Source organism: Patiria miniata, unplaced genomic scaffold (assembly GCF_015706575.1).
Source record: "Patiria miniata isolate m_02_andy unplaced genomic scaffold, ASM1570657v1 HiC_scaffold_30, whole genome shotgun sequence".
Classification (NCBI taxonomy): domain Eukaryota; kingdom Metazoa; phylum Echinodermata; class Asteroidea; order Valvatida; family Asterinidae; genus Patiria; species Patiria miniata.
In genome coordinates, this window is record NW_024037070.1 from 6,367,834 (window position 1) to 6,387,297 (window position 19,464).

The 19,464-nt window shown below is 42.3% G+C and overlaps 1 protein-coding gene across 3 annotated transcripts; it reads left to right on the forward strand.

Moving 5' to 3' along the window:
• Positions 1-392: 392 nt before the first annotated feature.
• Positions 393-19,203, forward strand: LOC119739368 (ankyrin and armadillo repeat-containing protein-like). Of its 3 annotated transcripts, XM_038214285.1 has the most exons (9): positions 617-788; positions 1,925-3,579; positions 8,228-8,472; positions 9,676-9,832; positions 10,993-11,140; positions 12,879-12,998; positions 13,580-13,650; positions 16,100-16,109; positions 18,686-18,901. In XM_038214285.1, the coding sequence occupies exons 1-9, from the start codon at positions 775-777 to the stop codon at positions 18,765-18,767; spliced, it is 2,502 nt and encodes an 833-aa protein (XP_038070213.1). In that variant the 5' UTR covers positions 617-774; the 3' UTR covers positions 18,768-18,901. The 3 variants fall into 3 exon arrangements, with proteins under 3 accessions (XP_038070212.1, XP_038070213.1, XP_038070211.1); XM_038214284.1 differs by lacking the exons at positions 617-788; positions 16,100-16,109 and adding an exon at positions 393-527 and having other exon boundaries at positions 18,686-19,203; XM_038214283.1 differs by lacking the exon at positions 16,100-16,109 and having other exon boundaries at positions 618-788; positions 18,686-19,203.
• Positions 19,204-19,464: the final 261 nt, after the last annotated feature.

Below are 19,464 nucleotides of genomic sequence, written 5' to 3' on the forward strand. Positions count from 1 at the left end.
ATTTTTATGTAAAAAACTAATATCGTCACCGGCGGTACATAAAACAAAAGACCACTTCTGCTATGTTTAATTTAGAATAATTTTAATGTCATAGGCCAACTGCCGCTTTCCAACAGCCTTCAAACTGCACTCAAGTAAAGTGGCTCCAACAATTCATCTGGTGATTTATTGCAGGAAAATGCATTTTCCCCCCATTAATTATAGCAACAACACCGGCCATGCCAACACATCTGCGGGTCCGTTTCTATGAGACGCCGAAATGTCATTTTGACTGCGCTCTAGTCTGTTCCCCGTGCACAGTACACTTCTCATTTCAACTGACTCGTCACAGGGTATCCAAGCACAGAGTCTGGGGACTATATTGCTTGTTACCACGAGAGGGCGGAGTCGCATTAACATAATCTTCTTTGGATAAATTTCCCGCACCGCGCGGTCGCGATCTTGTCTGGTGCTGAGACGGAGGCCAAAAGACTCGCAAAAATCGATCGGATGGACACCATAATCACCCAGCCTAAATAATTGATTTGGTAAGTAATGAAATTGATTGTGTTGTGTGTTGTGCCTGTGGTGTAACCTTTCGAAAAGGATATGGATTTTTTATGAAAGACCGCGCGTTAGCCATGTGTGGAGGTCGGGTATTCGTGGAGGTCGGTTCGTTGTTCGTTGTTCGCGATGGTTGATCGTGCACGACATTTTTGATGATGACGGAGTTGTCGTGGTGGTACTGACATGTGCATTCTTGTCTGCTAAGATATTTGGAGAAAGTGTAAAATAATGGCGTTGTTTGGGTATGTTATTGTTATCCATATCTGCCAGAACTTAAATAATGTAGGGCCTACTGTTTTCTTTCCTTTTTCAAGTTTTGACTAGAGCAAGCAGCATGTGAAAATTATAGGACATTCAATCCCGGCTGGCAAAATAATCTTAAAATTTGCAAAGTTCTTATGACCTATTTCAAATCTTTGTGAAAAAATTTCATAAGGGATGAAATTATGCAGCCCTCAAAACCAGTTATAAAATATTCCAGTTGGTGGGGAATTTAAAGAAATAAGGATGAAATTTGACACAAAAACTACTTGGACCAAAAGCGATCAACCTGCAGGACACCGAGTGTTAAATTTCAATAGAATATCACTTTTTGTACACATTTGACTGTAAAGAATGTTCTGCATATCTGAACATAATGTTACCTTCTGCTATTTTTCCCGCTGATTTTTATTACTAAAATATAAAAGGTATTGAGGGGACCATTCAATGATTCATGCACTCATAATTACAAAAATAATTTGCTTACTTATGACCTTCTATTAAGATATTGTTTTAATTTTAATTCTAAATCAAAAATGCTGTTATACAGAAATAGGAATGGGCAGTGAACCGGTACCGGTGTCATATGAAAATCGGACTCGTATGAAAATCGGACTCTTTTTCCCTTATATTGGTTAAACCCTCTCACGTGACCGGTCCCTCTCCTAATTATCTATGCATGAGCATGCGCAATACCACCAATGAGTCCGTATTTCATAAAACCTAAATTCATGCTACACCGGATCCTGATTTCGCGGCAGCAATAATGCGCATGCATCAGTCATTGCTACTCAGATAATTGAAATATAAAATCTTCCAAAGCCATGTGTCACAAAAAAGAGGGAAATTGCATTTCATTTGTTTCGGGGAGGAAAAAGAGAAAAAATTGGTCCCCATGAAGAATCGAACTCATGACCTGATGACCCACCGATACCACTGCTATTCACTAGACCACCAAAGTGCTTTGACTGGTAGCAACAATTTAAACCAATTTTTTAGAATAACTGCTGGTACCAGAGTTCAGTAGCCACTATCACAGGAATGACTGGTGCAGTTTCGTCTTCCTTTCCTGTGTTAGTTAGTTAAAGTTAACAACTTTTTTCGTTGCTATTTTCAGAGGACAGCGGCGCGACTCGGCAAAGGACGAGTTTGCCAAGGAACGGGCCATCATGAATGACCTAGACGAGCGTGGCTGGAGCCACATCCACAATGCCGCCTTCCATGGCTACATTAAGTCCATCCAGCGCTTTGTTGCAGCCAGTGAGGACCAGTTGGAGTTCCCGACCAACGATGACCGGCTCATGACACCGCTGCTGCTGGCTGTGGAAAGCGGGAAGCTGGATACAGTCCGGTGCCTGGTGGATCTGGGCTCGGACCTCCGCTACGTCAACCAACAGAATCTGAGCGTGGTGGAGCTGGCCAGCTTGAAGATGTACGTGGAGATCATGGAGTACTTCATCAAGCTGGACCACAAGGATTTACCAGTCTGGTCCAAGCTGATTAAGTTTGCTTCATCGGATGCAGACGAGGAGGCTGAGGCAGCTGGCCGGATGCTGGTCAAGCTGACCGAGCCTGGACCGGATGGACTGCTCAGCCCCAACTGGGAAGCCATTGTAGAGAACCAGGGCATCCAGGCAACCATGAAGATCATCAAGACCTTGATATCAGACCAGGCCAAGTGCCACATGTACACCATGCTGCTCAATATCATTCAGTCACAGACGGTCAAAGAGCAGATTGTCAAACATGGTGGCATCCTGACCTCTCTGGAACTCTTGAAGAGCGATTCCCGGGAGCTGATCTTGGCCGGCGCCACGATGCTCTGTCACCTCTCCAAAGTCCAAGAGTACGTGGACCCCTTGGTGAACAACGGAGCCATTGCAGCTCTCATCAAAATCTGGCAGACCAGCAGCGATCAGGAAATCCTGGTCCAGGTTACTGATACGCTCTCGGAGATTGCTGCTGCAAGCACAAAGCATAAAGAGACCATCGGGGGTACGAGTGGCTGCATGATTGCATTGGTTAGCTTGTTTGATTCCTGCTTGTCCAAGGAGTCCAAGCAACCAAAGGCCCTTCTCATGTCGCTCACAACAGCAGTACAGAAAATTGTGCAAGAGGAGAAACAGAACCAGGACAGCTTTGTAGACGAGGGGGGTTCTTCAGCTCTGATCAGCCTGGCCAGTGCCAAGAACCGAGAACTTCAGCTCAACGCCATCAACGCTATCCACTTCCTAGCCAAAGACAATCCGCACACCCAAAAGATCATCTTGGAGGAAGGCGGCGTCATCCCGCTGATGACGCTTCTGAAGCGGAGCAGCGCCCCGAAAGTTCAGGTCTGCACGGCTGGGGCGCTGTGGGCCCTGGCCGGAGAAGACGTGGACGAGCAGAGAACTATGGCCGGCATGATCGGCGTCAATCTTCTCATAGACTTCTTGAATGCTCAGGCGGAGTTTGATATCTTGCACTACATCGGGGCCGAGGGGTTGGCCGTGCTGGCCCAGGGTCCTCACAACAAGCAGAACACGATCGCCCAGGCCAACGGGGTCCAGCCTCTGGTGCGTCTGCTACGGTCGCCAAAGGAGCACATCGTGCTGAGCGCGATCCGCGCTCTGCGCCACCTCTGCGTGGGCATCGGTTACAAACCCCACCGAGAAAATCAAGAGATGGTCTTGAACTCACGGGGTATCCGTTACTTGGTGGCACTGATGGTTCACTCCAGGAATGAACTCATCCGTGTTGAGTCAGCACTCACTTTGGGATGTTGCTCGATTGGTAGGTATTTTGATACACATAAATTAGCATATAGGGGATACTAGACAAAATGTCTAGACAAAATGTTCTCATCCTTTTAGCAGATTAAAGCCCTTGGATATAAAATGCTCATAATTCCTGCAGCCCATAACATCTAGGCCCTATCTCTGCATGCAAATTTTATCCGACGGGCTTTGCGCACAAACATAGTTGCAGCTGGCATGTAAACATGATTGGCGAGTTTCGAATATTCTAATATTTGGTCAAATGCAGTTTCGAACAATGGATTCTAAATTATTTGAAAAGGGTCAGCTCTATTGTGATGGATTCTATGAAACTCTCCTTGCAATGGTTGTCAACGTTTTGTTCATTTTACTCTCAAAGCTTCAGGGGAAAAAAAATGAAGAAAAAGTGTAAAAAAACTAAGGACCCCAATTTCATTTTAAAATGAGGACCCACTTCATCGGTAGAAGTGATAATATCCAGGGCCATGAGTATAGATTTTGTTTCCGCTTTAATACTGTTTCATATTCAAGTGATAATGTTAAATGTGTGTACAAAAACTGATTTGCCGAACAATTTGCTGGTAGCATGGCTGGTTAAATACACACACAGTCCGAGTCCTACATTTGCCCAGGTGTTGTGTCCTCCATTCCATCTGATAAGATAACGAAACTGATAAGATTTGTTTTATTATCTGTTAGTGATATGTGGGTTAAATCAACACTTTCGGGGGATGTACGTGTTGGCATGCAATGCATGTTGTTTTAAAGGGAATATACATCATTTGCTTTTACTGTAATTTTCAGAAATGGATGGAATTGGGGGTTGGAAATATAGCAAATATACTTACACTGACTTTTTTGAGGTTTTGGGTTCGAAAATGCTATAAAAACCAAGAAAAACAATCATTTTTCTGTAGTCTGGTTCCTGACTCCATATAAGAAGAAACAGAGCAGTTTACATACATTGCGGAATTGTAAGGTCAGGGAACCAGTCTAGCTGGCTCGTACTCGTTCATAGGTTTGTAATCGATTGCAAACAAGTGCGATGGTCAATTAGGGCCAGTATTTGAAAAAAAGCCAGTTTTTTCCAACGCTGATCGGCTGATCAGCGTTGGAAATTGATACAAAAATACCACTTTTCTTGAAAATGACAGTATACCAGGTGCCATGATTTTACAGGATGCTTTACACTGTCATTCACTAACAGTCCAGCAAGGTATTTCAAAATGATTTGGTAGTTTTATTTTTTGATGTTTGCAAATGTTGTATTTTCCCTTTAAGGATCCATGAAATGATTTTTTCCGAGAAACACACATTTTTGTAACTTTCTTATTCTCTTTCATATATAGGAAAACTATTTGACTAATATTTGAAAAGTGCACTTCTATATATTTTCATAGATTTGCCATGCTTTTCTGGACAACTGAGGGCGCTGTTGCTGAAAACATCAGTTTAGTTTAGGGTTTTTTTGTTCAAATTGAGAACCCAAGCATTTGCTCATTGAAAACATTTGTGAGAAAAGTTTGCTCATCGGCTTTAGTTTAATTAATACTGCTATTAACTTTGCTGCTAGTGTAGTAGGCCTATTTTTTTTTTTTCATTTTTTTCCCTTAAAATCATAACTTTACACTGTTTTTTTTTAGTTTACCACCAAAATAACTCTATTCCCAACTTGGCCCCCTGTGTTTCAAGCTAACAGTTAAAAAATATGAGAGAACCAATGTTTTTATCTTGATAAATGACTTTTTAATGGTGTCATTTTTTTGTAGTAAGTGTGCAACAAAAAGGGCAAAGTCTGTTTGTCTGCGCTGAATCCTAAGCTAGAGTGTGTAGGCTTGTATTTACTTGGCCAACTTGTCTGTTTGTGGAGAGCTCTTGAGCCACAAAGGAAAAGGACACAAAAGCGATACTGGGTTATGTAATGAGCCTACCACATTGGATAGCACAGTTGTATGTAGATTAACGCTATTCATGGTGCAGGGAATGTGATCTAACTGTGTACTTTTATCCAAGCCACACTTTGAACTACGGTCGTAAAGTTAAATTTTCCACCCACTGTAATTTATTTCATGAAACTTAAAGATATAGGGCCTAGTCCTTCATTTGTAATTTGTGCATTTTGTTCGTTTGAAGCAACAAAAGTGTTCAAAATCTAATGAAGGATACTGAACAACTAACCTGATGAAGTTTCAGCTCAGCTTCAGCTGTTTATTCCGAGAAAAACAGCATTCTAGGATTTTTAATTTTAAATCAAAAGTTGCTGAATCATGTTTTGAATTGTTTTGAATTGCAGCTATACGCGATGTCGCGCACTAATCCGACGAATTATAGCAACCGCGCGCGCCTGTGTGTCGTGCCAATGCTTGCGCGCACTGCGCCGAATAACAAATCGAACTACTAATTTAAATTTTCCTACGGTGCATCTTAAGACGCACAGTTGGAAAGGCCTTCTTTCGTTGATTACTTCAAAATGATAGCTTGCCAGAAAGATTAATTTTACAGGGAGTTTAGTCCCCTTACTATCTTTCAACCAAGTATGTTTTCAACAATAATACTGTCAGTTACTTTTTCGGATCGCTGCAAATGATGGACTATAGCTTTAACACCTCAGATTCTAAAACGATGTTGAACTAAATATTTAGAAGTTAAGGGTACCATAGTGTATTGATTTAGGTGTACCATATTGTGGGGGGGGGGGGGTCATCAGTTCATTTTTTTAAGATTGCTAATGATCTACATTTTAGGAGTGAAAGTGTTTCTCTATATTGTTTTTTTTTTGGGGGGGGGGGGAAGGGAGCTTAGAATGTACGAGTACATTTGCATTTTGTTGTTTGTGGAATCTCATTTAGAAGTCATGTACAGACTATCATGTAAAACAGTCTAAAGTTGAACATGTGGAACAAATTGAGTGGAGCAGGCTTAACCTGAAACCTCCGGATTGCCATTCTGCTGCTTTACCGAATGAGCTTATAATCCAGCCTAATGTTGGCAGTTCCCCAATTTGTCAGTGTCTTTGTTAAAGGGGCGTTAGAAGCCATACACCTGTACATGTATGCCACGATGCTAGCAACATAAGCAATGTTGCAACCCTAGGAAATAGCAAACAGGGATCACTCAGAGAGGATGCACCAAGTCAGTTTCCCTTTGTGGTTTATTTGAAAATTTAAAGGTAATTTGTGCATTTTGTTCGTTTGAAGCAACAAACATGCTCAAAATCTAAAGAAGGGTACTGAACAACTTACCTGATGAAGTTTCAGCTCAGCTGTATATTCTGAGAAAAACAGCATTCTAGGATCTCAATTTCAAATCAAAAGTTGCTGAATCATGTTTTGAATTGGTCCTGAATTCAGCGTCCGAGACGTGTTCTCACTCAGCCGATTGCAGCTACGCGATGTCGCACACCGATCCGACGAATTATAGCAACCACGCGCGTGTGTGCGTCGTGTCAACACTTGAGCGCGCTTTGCCGAATAACAAAATGAACTACTAATTTAAATTTTCCTACCGTTGGAAAGGCCTTCTTTCGTTGATTACTTCAAAATGATAGCTTGCCAGAAAGATTAATTTTACAGGGAGTTTAGTCCCCTTACTATCTTTCAACCAAGTATGTTTTCAACAATAATACTGTCAGTTACTTTTTCGGATGGCTGCAAATGATGGACTATAGCTTTAACACCTCAGATTCTAAAACGATGTTGAACTAAATATTTAGAAGTTAAGGGTACCATAGTGTATTGATTTAGGTGTACCATATTGTGGGGGGGGTTCATCGTTCATTTTTTTAAGATTGCTAATGATCTACATTTTAGGAGTGAAAGTGTTTCTCTATATTGTTTTTTTTGGGGGGGGGGAAGGGAGCTGAGAATGTACGAGTACATTTGCATTTGGTGTGTATGTGGAATCTCATTTAGAAGTCATGTATAGACTATCATGTAAAAGAGTTTAAAGTTGAACATGTTGAACAAATTGAGTGGAGCAGGCTTCAACATGCAACCTCCTGATTGCCATTCTGCTGCACTACCGACTGAGCTTATAATCCAGCCTAATGTTGGCAGTTCCCCAATTTGTCAGTGTCGTTGTTAAAGGGGCGTTAGAAGCCATAAACCCGTATGTCATGATGCTAGCAACATAAGCAATGTTCTTGGTTGGTTGGTTCTTCTCCTAAATACTCCACATGGGAGTTTATACAGGAGGCCAGAAACACCGGGGCAAACCCCCCTTCTCTTAGCGATAAGTGTTTACTGGGTTCTTTTATGTGCATTTATGCAACACACGGGACCTACGGCTTAACGTCCCATCCGAAGGACGAAGCAATAATGGTTAAGTGCCTTGCTTTAAGAGCACAAGTGTCCGCTGGCGGGCTCGAACCCACGTCACTGTTGCCTCTGAAACACCAGAACATGAGTCCGGTGCTCTTAACCGCTAGGCCATGACACTCCTTGTTGCAAACCTGGGAAATAGCAAACACTGGGATCACTCAGAGAGGATGCACCAAGCCAGTTTCCCTTTCTGGTTTATTTGAAAATTTGAAGGATTTGTGAGAACGTTTGTTTTGTTTCTGCTCAGTTCCTTATTATATCTGTATTGAAACTGAACATACATTATTTCAAGTGAAAGTGAAATGGGCTGATATACTCTGATGGTAATTCTTTTGAACTTTCCAGGCAACTCGGAAGTCATGAACGACATAGCAGACAACGTGGACTTCAACTACGTCCACATGCTGCGCCTCCTGTACTCCAGGGACGAGCTGGTGAGATTGCTGGCTGGCTCGGCCCTAGCCGCCTTTGCCTTCAATAACACCACTCAGCAGCATGAGATAGCCGACTCGGGCGGGGTGCGCTACCACTGCTTCGTGCCGTTCCTGGAGTCGGACAACGAGTACTACAGATGCTGTGCTGCATTTCAGGTACTTCAGTTTCTGATCGATTTTTGGTGATATTTGTTAATTTCGCTCGTCCCCACCATGCATCCTTAAGGCTGGTTGATAATTCATGTGAAAGCGAACGTGAGCTCAAAACTGTGAGGTAATGGCAAGATTTCGCTCTGTAAATTTACAAATGTTTAACATAATTCGACTCCGGAGAATTTCGTAGCAACTTTTTGGGGATGTCAAGCTCAATTTGCATTTGCATTCACATGAAGTATAAAATTTGGACGTCTATGAAATATTACTTCACATGGTACTTGAAGTCCCCTGAAGGTTTTAGGCCACCCTCCGGTTACAGAACAGTTGGCGACTGACTTTTTAGGATCAAGCTGCGTCTGAGCTAGGGTCATCAGGAACATATCAGTTGCTGATTTTTTTTCAACCTGAGCGTAACTGCGATGTTATTAAGACGATTGGCAACAGTCGGCGAGAAAAAAGTTAACAGTTGCTAGTAGAAAAATGTAGAAAAGAGTAGAAAAATGTCAACTTCTGTGCCGTGATGGAACATGTGTTTCCAACAGATGGGAATCAATCTCAGTTGACCTGTGGGAAGTTACGATGTCGTGCGCACATCCGGATCATCGTATTTCATTGTGTAGCCAATCAGCACCCGGCAAAAAATGGTCTATAGATAATGAACAGACGTCATCGTGGAAGATCGTTTGATTGTTATCAACACACGCACCAGTCCTTCTGATTTGAGGCGTGCGATCGCACTCCCACGCCGTCGCACGCCTACAAGCTTCCCGAGAAGTGTGAATAATTGCACGCCTGAATTTCCCTAGACCACAGAATCGCACACCTAGAAAATCACACAATTAGAAAATAACCACACGCCTGGAAAAATCCAGGTGTGCCTTTTTCCACACGCCTGTGATTTTCAAATCAGAAGGACTGACGCACCGCCATTTTTAACACGTCACATGATCATGAGCTATGCCAAGGAATCATCGTCGCATCGATGTCAAGATGCCACTTGTTCCACATGAATCACATGATTTCTCAGTTTTGTGACCTGAGCATTACGTCTCTGCTTGATGCCGACGGTTCCGTCACGGCACAAGCAAATCACAGGTGCCATTAGATTTCTGCACTTGTTCTTGGTACGATTTAGAAAAGACTGTATTCATAACTGCCTTGGTCATTAGTGTTGATATACTTTCTTGCTTTGGCGTTGTTTAGGTGATTGTGCTGGCCCGTATCATACCTGACGAGGAGCAAGCATCATCATCAGCCGTGGGTATCAAGCTCATCGTGGACCTCTTAGAGACCTCCAAGAACGAGTTCATCCAATCGCTGGCCGCAGACTGCATCGCCAGACTGGCTCACACCAGAGCAGGTCAGGTTTGGTCCTCAAAATATTTTATTTCTTTTTTGAATGCTTTCCAAAGCTGAATCCATTTCTGTCGCCCTGCTAAAATTTAAGGTCGTGGAAAAAAACTGGGTTATTGATAACAAAATTTATAGGTGGGGATAGTTTTTTGGTGTGACCTATTAAATTTAGGTTTTGTCTTTCACCGGCGTATAAACCCTGTATACTTTGTGTGTTACCTCCCAAGTAAAAGTTGGAAAAAATCACTCGGGTGGGACTCGAACTCCCGACCTCCTGCTTTCTAGTGCAGATGTCTTACCACTCGACCATTAGAACCAGCTAACCGATCCCGTTAGATTCGAACCAGCCAACCGATCCCGTTAGCTCGGTGTTCAAGTGGTAAGACATCTGCACTAGAAAGCAGGAGGTCGGGGGTTCGAGTCCCACCCGAGTGATTTTTTCAAACTTTCACTCGGGAGGTAACACACTGAGTAAACAGTGTTTATACGTCGGTGAAGGGCAAACCCTAAATTTGATGTGACCTAATTGAAAAGATGTCTGTTCATGTCTAGTGTAGTAAGCCGTTTCCCTATATTTGTGTGGAGTGAGGTTGCGTTGTGGTCTGAAGCATCGAACTCAAGATCTGTGGGTAATTCCGCTGGTTGTTGGTTCGAGTTCAGCCTTGGGCTGTGTGTCCTTGGGCAAGCCACTTGTCTCCAATTGCCTTTCTGGCCCCCGGCAGTAAATTAGTATCTGTGAGGGCAGAAATGGTTGCTGTGATTGATTTTAACTGCCTTGTGCTGGAATGGCTGCATAGTCTTTGGAATATTTCATGGGCCCAGTAAGCAGGGGTAATAATGATGCAGCGCTTTGAGCACCAATTCTAGTGGACATGTGCGCTTTATGCATTATTAGGGAGGTTTCGCAAGCGAACGAATACGCTTACAAATACGTTTAGCTATCCGTATCCGTTTTTTACTTACGTGTAGCGAGCGAGATATGTGTGTCGCCTGCACGTATGACATCATACGCCATTCACTATCCGCTAAACGTGCAGACGACACGCATATCTCGCTCGCTACACGTAAGTAAAAAACGGATACGGATAGCTAAACGTAAGTGTAAGCGTATCCGTTCGCTTGCGAAACCTCCCTATTATTACATGTATATCTACTTGACCTCAACAGGAGTACCGGCCGCCATCATTTCCATACATGCCATAAACCAGCTATGTAGGCACATGCTGTCAGAAGATGAGCAAGCTAGGGGGTCTGCAGCCATCGCACTGGGCTACCTAAGCTTCAACCGTAAAGCAGAGCGGGAACTTCTGAACAAGTAAGCACTGATGAGTCTGTGTGTGTGTGTGACCATGTACAGGTACTTGCATGAGATCCTTTGATGTTGAATAGGGATAAGGTAGTTCTCTTACTGTAACCCTGCCAGATGCAACACAGTGCGATTGGCATAGTCTGTAGGACCTTGTCGCATTGGGCCATCAACACCAGTGCACAAACTGAGACAAAGGGAACAAGATGTCCCAAATTACTTTTTTAGGTGATTTTTTTTTCTTACAGTTACTTGGGACAACACCAAGTATACATTGAGGGTTTATAACATACGTAGGTAAAGGGCAAAATCCTACACTGAATTTATCATTCCGACGCAAATTGCATCTGATGAATAGCGAATGTGCGTCGTGCCAATGTTTGCGCGCGCTGCGCCGAATAACAAAACAAACTTCTAATTTAAATTTTCCTACGGTGCCAGAAAGATTAATTTCACAGGGAGTTTAGTCCACTTACTATCTTTCAACCAAGTATGTTTTTCAACAATAATACACGAGTTACTTTTTCGGATGACTGCAAATGATGGACTATAGCTTTAAAACAAGGGCAACACAACATTCAAGTAAAAAAAAACAGTTACCCTCCTATTTCCAGTCATTAGTGCATAGTTTTGTACTTGTTATCGACATTGAGAAATACACTCCCTTTTAAGATGCATACGATGAGCCAATGAATTGGCTCAAACATCATAGTCCATCATGTAATTCCCTCTAATTCAGGCAAGTAATTTGCTACATAAAGAGTTAAAGTTGGTATCCCCTAGTCTATGGAACATCCCCTTGCACGGCAAGAGTCTATGATAGGCGATTAATTACGCAAAACAAGACTGCGTCTTGACCTCGCGATTCTGACCATTCAGCGGGCGCCTTATGTCGGGTGTTTGGCAATCTGTTGCTGTAGTATGAAAACATGGCAGTCAAATTGATCAAACCACAGCTTAATGCCCTTTTTTTATTGAAATGACCTCACAATTTCTAAAGTCGACTCAGATATTTCAAATTATTGTGTGTATTGTGGGTACAAAAGCAACCATAAATAAAAGCATATTTTCAAAATTTTCAAAATGGAAAAAAGCTTAGCTTTTCCCTTTGAATTTAAACATTAATTGAAAATTTGTTTTGAACAAAATTTGAATATCTTGAAAAGCATGGGTAGAGAAAGTTTAAGAAGAGTTTTTAAATCAATTTATTTACAGTGAAATCTTGATTAGTCAAAACCTGCTAACTTGAAAACCCTTCGAACTCAAAGTGAGAACTTTTTCCCGTCAATTATTGTTGAAAAGAAAATCCTTTTGCTAACTCAAAACTCTGCTTAACTCAAAATTTGAGCCCATTCCCCTGAGGTTTGTGGGGGAGTGTGGCCTAGTGGTTAGGATTCATGACTCATGATCAGAGGGTCAGGGGTTCGAAACCAGCTGCTGGCCATATGTTGTGTCCTTGGGCAAGCCACTTCACCCCCACTAGCTTCTCTCCACCCAGGAGTATAAATGGGTACCAGCATTAGCTGGGGAGTCACCTGCGATGGACTAGCATCCCATCCAGGGGGAAATAGAAATATTCTCAGTCGTTTCATGTTACTGAAACTGGAGATGAACGCCGGTCTGATGAGCCACATTGGCTTGTGACAGACTTTTTTTTACCTGTGAGGTTTGATTCATCCTGATTTCATGGTACTTTCAACCCTTCTCACAAGTTTTTGTTTGATTTATTTTTGTCTTGGTTGTGTAGGTGTCGGCAGGACCCGTACTTGTTCAAGGTGCTGCAGTATTACACTCCCAACTACCGGCTAGCCGATGCCTTCTTGGATGCGTGGAAGCACTATAAACACATCGGCTTGCCCCACATCGAGTAAGTTTGTAGAATTAGCTGTGTTATAAAAACCAGTTACACACCATCACAGGCCCTTTCTCCATCAGAGCTCAGCCATTTTCTCCATAGATTTGGCTTTGTTTTTGGCCCTGCATATCCCAAGTAGATAATAATAATAGTAAGTATTTATAAAGGGCACGTATACACCAGGACTGGTGCTCAAGGCGCTACATCATTACTACCCCTGCTCATGGGGCCCATGAAACAGTCCAAATACAATCTCAGCTCCCTGGGGAGTATACAGCTCGATGCAGCCTGTTAGGTGCAAGGAAGCTAATTCGGTCACAATAACCATCTCCGCCCTCACAGGTACCCATTTACTCCTGGGTGGGGAGAAGCAATGAGTGACAAAGTGCCTTGCCCAAGGGCACACGCACCATGACCCCAGGCTGGACTCGAACTCACAACCTGCAGCTTTACCCGCAGACTACGAATCCAATGCCTTTAACCATGAGGCCACAGCACTCCAAGTAGATCTATGTGTAGTCATCTGCTGATGATGACTTGATAAATGATGACTTGATTTCTTAACCGATTCTGTTTGTTTGTGCTTTCTGCAGCACATCACAGAGACCGTGTCTGGTATCCAAGAAGACTGTCCCGTACTTGAACAACATCAAGAACCCTAACAGTGAGTGTTTAACATGGACTAGGTGTTTTGGCTTTGTTTTTGGCAAGAGAAAAACCCATCGCAAGTCGGATAATTTGCATTGTTCCTTGGCTATGAAAAATGTACAGTTATCCCCCCCCCCAAAAAAAAGGGCCACTTCCCAAATTGGCCTTGAATGTACATTTGACCCTCTTTAATACAAATTCTGGTTGTAGCAAACATAAAGCCGTCGGTCCCAACTGTGCATGTATGTGCACAATGAATGGGACCGGCACTACTCTTAATACAACAGTCTGATAGAAAAAAATACATTTGGACTTGGTCTGGCTGAGTTTGTATTAGCGGGAGTCGACTGCTTCGTGGAATATAGAGTTGCCACTTTAGTTATGAAAAGAACTGTTAAGCCTTACCCACCCAGCATACAGGCAGCAACATGTGAACCTCATCATTGCCTCACTGCATGTCCATCAGCATACATATTATTCAAATTAATCACGGCTGTGATTGGTCTATGCATCATTGGGCGGGGCTTAATGGATCGGGTCTGTTTATTGTACACATGCATGTTGATGCCTTAGGCTCACAAGCATACATGCCACACTTCATCTTGTTGCATTATCACTCATTGCATGCTGAATCCTGTTGTTCACACCCACTTCTTTGTAAACTGGACTGATACATGCTCATACGTCAATGCTTCTTGAAGCTTCTGATCAGCCATCTTGGAATCCCCAAAATATCACACTGTGACATCATTTCAACAACGACACCAGGAACTGACACTCAAGTGCGTGTGACTGCCTGGCACATGCGCGTATTTTACAGAACCGCGTGATTTTCATTGTCACCAACTGATACCCGGCACACTGCGCCACTGTATGTGCGCGCTGATCTGTACATTTTCGTTTTGGCGAACTGACACCGATCTTAATTTCACCAGTTTAAAGGGTTTCTAATCAAAATATATATGGATTGATTAAATTTGTGTCAAACTTTTCAAAGTGTTTTTCTCTAAAATTGTATTGCCACAACAGGTTTGGGTGTCAATTCGTGAAAACGAAAATTGTTCTATTATACTTAAGTGTCCGATGTGCACGCGCTTACCCGAGTGTCAGTTCAAGAAAACCGAATCGGTTGATTACTCGGTTTTCAGGAACTTACATCCACTTGCGCGTGAGTGTCAGTTTGTAGTGTCGGTGATGATTTCATCCTGCAGCTATTGCGGTTTTTTTTTCACTAAAAAAATATCAATTTCTCTAAAGATCAATTACATTTTTGGATGCTTGCCAGTTTTGTGAATAGGATTGTTTTAATCTCAAAAGCTGGTCAGGAAATTCAATCGTTACTTTCGCTGCCTATCCAAAAAGTAACTGACAAATTGTTGTTGAAAACTTACTTGGTTTAAAGATGATGATGACAATAAACTCCCTGTGTAATTATTCTTGCTGGCATGCTGTCAACTTGAAGAAAACAATAAAAAAAAGCCATGCATAAGTGGCGCATTTTTGGAAATTTCAGTAAGTAGTTCGTTTTTTTACATCCGCGAATCCGTGAATGGGGGCGCGTGCATTGTGTCAAACGCTTGGTTGCTATTATTCGTCAGTTCAGTGCGTGACATAGTGTAGCTGCAATTGGCTATTAAAATGAGAACATGTTCCAGATGCTCATTTCGGGTGCTTTTAAAACATGACTCTGAAACTTTTGAATTGAAATGGAGATCCTAGAATATTGTTTTCTCGGAATATACAGCATTCACAGAGCTAAAATTTCATCAGGTTAGTTGTTAAGGCCAAAAAAAAAAAGTCTCCGGTTTCTGGTATGGAGCTTGCCCCAAAAGTGGTGCGGCGACGCGGCTTCTTTTTTTTTTTTACCTGTTTTTTTTTTTTTTTTTGGCTTCAAATGTCGGCTGATGACTGCAAATGGTGCCCGACTAAACTTAGTGCAAATATATGGGAGTCCAGAGAGGCCACATAAAGCTTATTCTCGATCATAACCCCATCTAAAAACACGTTAAAATTGTGCAGCAGCAGGATTCCAGTCAAACCATTGAGTTTAGCGGTTTTGAGACATCATCTTGTATTGAAAAAAAAACTTTTTCATTTTGCCGACGCGCATGGCTACGGCGACGCGCGCGCATACCAGAAACCGGAGACTTTTTTTTTTTGGCCTAAGCACTGGTCTTTAGATTTTTAGGACTTTTGTTGCTTCAAATGGGAAAAAAAAAATGAAAAAATGACTAATGATGTACCCTACCTTTAATCTTAAAGAAGAGATCCAATACCAACTACCCATAAAAAAACTTATGTTTACCGTGCGTGTGTTGTGGGTGTTCCAAGATGGCGGACGACTACTTCAGTGCGTTTGCATTGACCAGTCCAGTTGGTACAGAGGGCAGTTGTTGTTCATCATTCCATTGTTAAATTTCTTAACTCACACCTACTTCACTCCTTACCTTGCATGCATTTCCCAGTGTTGGATGGGTAAGTTTATCAAGACACTTGTTATATAACCGTTCACCCATTGGAACTTCGTCTGCTTTAATACTGATCACAATTTTCCCTGTGTGAAACAGTCACTGAAATTTGTTGTCATTTTTTTTCCCACTGTACTGTAGTGCTGTGCATATTCAAATAATTTAGAATTTGATTATTCGAACTTGGATTTGATCAAATATAAAAATTTATTTGTAATTTTGTTATTATTTTTTGTGACTTGGTCTATATTTTTCTCTTGCGTGAATTTCAAATTGCCTGTGCCTCCTAATCATCCCCTTCCTTTGTTGCACAGCCCGCATTGTCTAAATTCTTCAATACAATGTACTAATGATCTCTCTGGTAATTAACTAATTAACTTTGTTTGAGTCCTCTGTTGTGATACTGCTAGCCGTTTTGAGTGTACGTTTTTGTACTAGACATGACTGATCCAGATCCAGAATTCAATTATTTGAAAGCTCTGAGTGGAGACCTGGGTCCAATTTCATAGTGCTGCTAAGCACACAATTTTCTGCTAACACAGCCTCTGTCTATTTCACTCTTATCAGTAAGCACAGCAAAAGGCACGCTTACTTTTAATAGTTCAATTTGTATGTCTTTCCGGTAATGAAACCAAGGACAGTCTCAAAAGTGCCCTATAGGCACTGCAGCTTGCAAGCCTTTAAGAAACCTGTCGAATTAGGAAGACAATGAGAAGAAATCACAGTTTTAGAGGTGGGAGGAAAACCCCAGAAGAATATTCTGGGTAAAACCCACGGAATCAGGTAGGGACTGAAACCCCAATCCACATGAGGTCCGGGCAGGAATCGAACCCGGGCCATAACGGTGGAATTAAGGCGAGGAGAGCAACCATGGCATCAACCTTGACTCTCTTATCTCATAGGAAAAAGTTGCTTAAATCGCAAAACAAAATGCTGAAAATAACACCAATGAGGTATAACAAAATGTGGGAATGCTGCGTAGCACTGTGTATAGAGCATAGAAAATTAAAAGTTACTGTAGATCAGTGCTCATCGGATTAGCTGTTGTCCCGAGCTTTCGGATCTCTGTCCTTCTTCAAAAACACCCCATGAAGAAGGACGGAGGTCTGAAAGCTCGGGTACAACAGCTAATCCAGTGAGCACTGATCTACATTAACTTTTAATTTTCTATACCCATGAGGTATGCTCTACATTTTTTTAGGCCCGAGTGCCAAAGTTCCCAAGGCTAGATTTGGTCCATCTTGCTCATGGCGCCCTCTATTACCGCAGTGGTTTGACTACGTATTTGTTTATGGTGTAAATCAAGGACACACACGTACAACATCATCGATGAATCGAGGACAGAAACCAAATCAAGAACTCCTCCGTTGGAAAACGTGTACAAAGCCAATGAGAGTTGTTGCAAAAAAGTTTAAGTACAAACAAAGGAATCAAGGGAAGAGGAACAAAAGAAAATCCTTGATTTACAAAAATTACACCATAAACAAACATAAGTGTACTTACTAGACTAGGGGTGTGTACCGGAACTAGGTTCCCAAGGAACCCGTCTGCTAAAGTCAGGAACTGGTTCCCGATTATGGGATTGGGTACCCGTAACCAACTTTCATTACTGAGTTACTTCTCAGACCATGAAAAAGAAAACTTTTGAATGCCATTTATGGAAAAATCGAACTGAAAACCAGGCTATGCTAAAAATCAAAACAAATGCTGTGTTGATGTGTGTTTTAACGTGCAACAGCTGATGCTCACTATAAAGCCAAAAAAAACTGTCCGTTTTCTGGTATGTGTGTCGGCAAAATAAGAAAAAGAATGTTTCAATATAAGATGATGTCTCAAAACCACCAAACTCACTGGTTTGACTGAAATCCTGCTGCTGCACAATTTTAACGTGTCTTTAGATGGGGTTACGATCGAGTATAAGCTTTATGTGGCCTCTCTGCAGGGCTCCCATATATTTTGCACTAAATTTAGTTGGGCACCATTTGCAGAGGGTGTTGTAATTTTGTAATTATGCGTCTGGAATTAGCCAGACTGACGGAGCGATGGTCGTGTATCTGGAACCTGTAAACGCTGTTTAATTAGCTCAATATACTTCTCAAGCCTTATGGCCTTACTGAGGTCACCTCAAGCTACACTCTGAAGGAATTTGAGGTTTTAAAGGGATCAAAGGGTCATCTGCAACATCAGCCGACATTTGAAGAGAAAAAAAAGTTGGGTAAAAAACCCACATCGCCGCACCACTTTTGGGGCAAGCTCCATACCAGAAACCGGAGACTTTTTGGGGGGGGGGCCTTAAGCCCTTCAGACAACTTCTGGGAGTTGAATTTTGGGGGGTGGGGTTTCTTTTACGGGTACTGAAGTTACCGTGTGTTACTACTTCAATAGGGTACGCGGTTCACGTACTACCCATAAATGCACACCACTATCATGACTATACTGCATTAGGGGAACTAAATCTCCAATCTAGAACCGAGACTAGTTCAGTTGAACTTATTACAAATTTTAAAAGAATAAGTATTGCCAATCAATATTGACACTATGTGCATTCCGTCTTTTTTCCCCCCGGCCATTTTTTGCTTGCAGTGCGTCAGTTCACGATACTGAGCTTTGGGGAGACTGGGCTGAATCACCCGCTAAGTTCTCCAACGAACCAAATGAGTTCTAACTACCACGAGGACGGCACCACAGTGGTCACCGACAACCCTATCATCACGCGCCACACGCCCACAGGTGGCGCCGGTGCCCCGCGGTCCACTTACTCCCGGACAAGCCGTCATCAGGTTACCAGTCATCCGTCCACACCGGGCAGTCACATATCCTCGCAGAAATCGGCCACGGTCGCTAGGGACAGTGACACGTGAGAACGATGATTGTGTCATATTTGAAGAAAAATATATATAAAAGCTATCTTCAGGGTTTAAATATTGAGTGCAAGTGTTGCACCGCCACGTCGTGTGTGTCCGTCCAGTAAATAGATAATGCGGTGCACATCAGATACTTGTAAATGATTTCTCACGGCGATGTTTTAAGCAAGTAGCTGAAACATGAAAAGAAGTGTGCCTGTTTTGCCTTTTAAGTGTCATGTGGAAAAGAAATAAAACGTATAACCAGGGCTTCAGTTGGGTGTCCACAACTTTGGTGTGACAACAATGGAAATTGCTGAAGAGTTTAATTAGGAGTTAAAGGGGCATGGGTTTGCATCACTAGTATAGGCGTGAGTAAAATTTGGTAATAATTAAATTCATAAGTACCTAAGACAGTTTACCCATTCCTATTGGTCGGGAGTCTGTCACATGGCATGGTCTTAAACAGTTGATAAAACACCAGCTGGCTGATTTAAACACTTTCCGGTGTCACATGAA

What these genes read in the sequence shown, in the direction of transcription:
- LOC119739368 (XM_038214283.1), top strand. An exon ending in TTTGGGATGTTGCTCGATTG is followed by an intron (nt 3,580 to 8,227) that starts GTAGGTATTTTG and finishes TGAACTTTCCAG; the next exon opens with GCAACTCGGAAGTCATGAAC. An exon ending in CAACATCAAGAACCCTAACA is followed by an intron (nt 13,651 to 18,685) that starts GTGAGTGTTTAA and finishes TTTTGCTTGCAG; the next exon opens with TGCGTCAGTTCACGATACTG.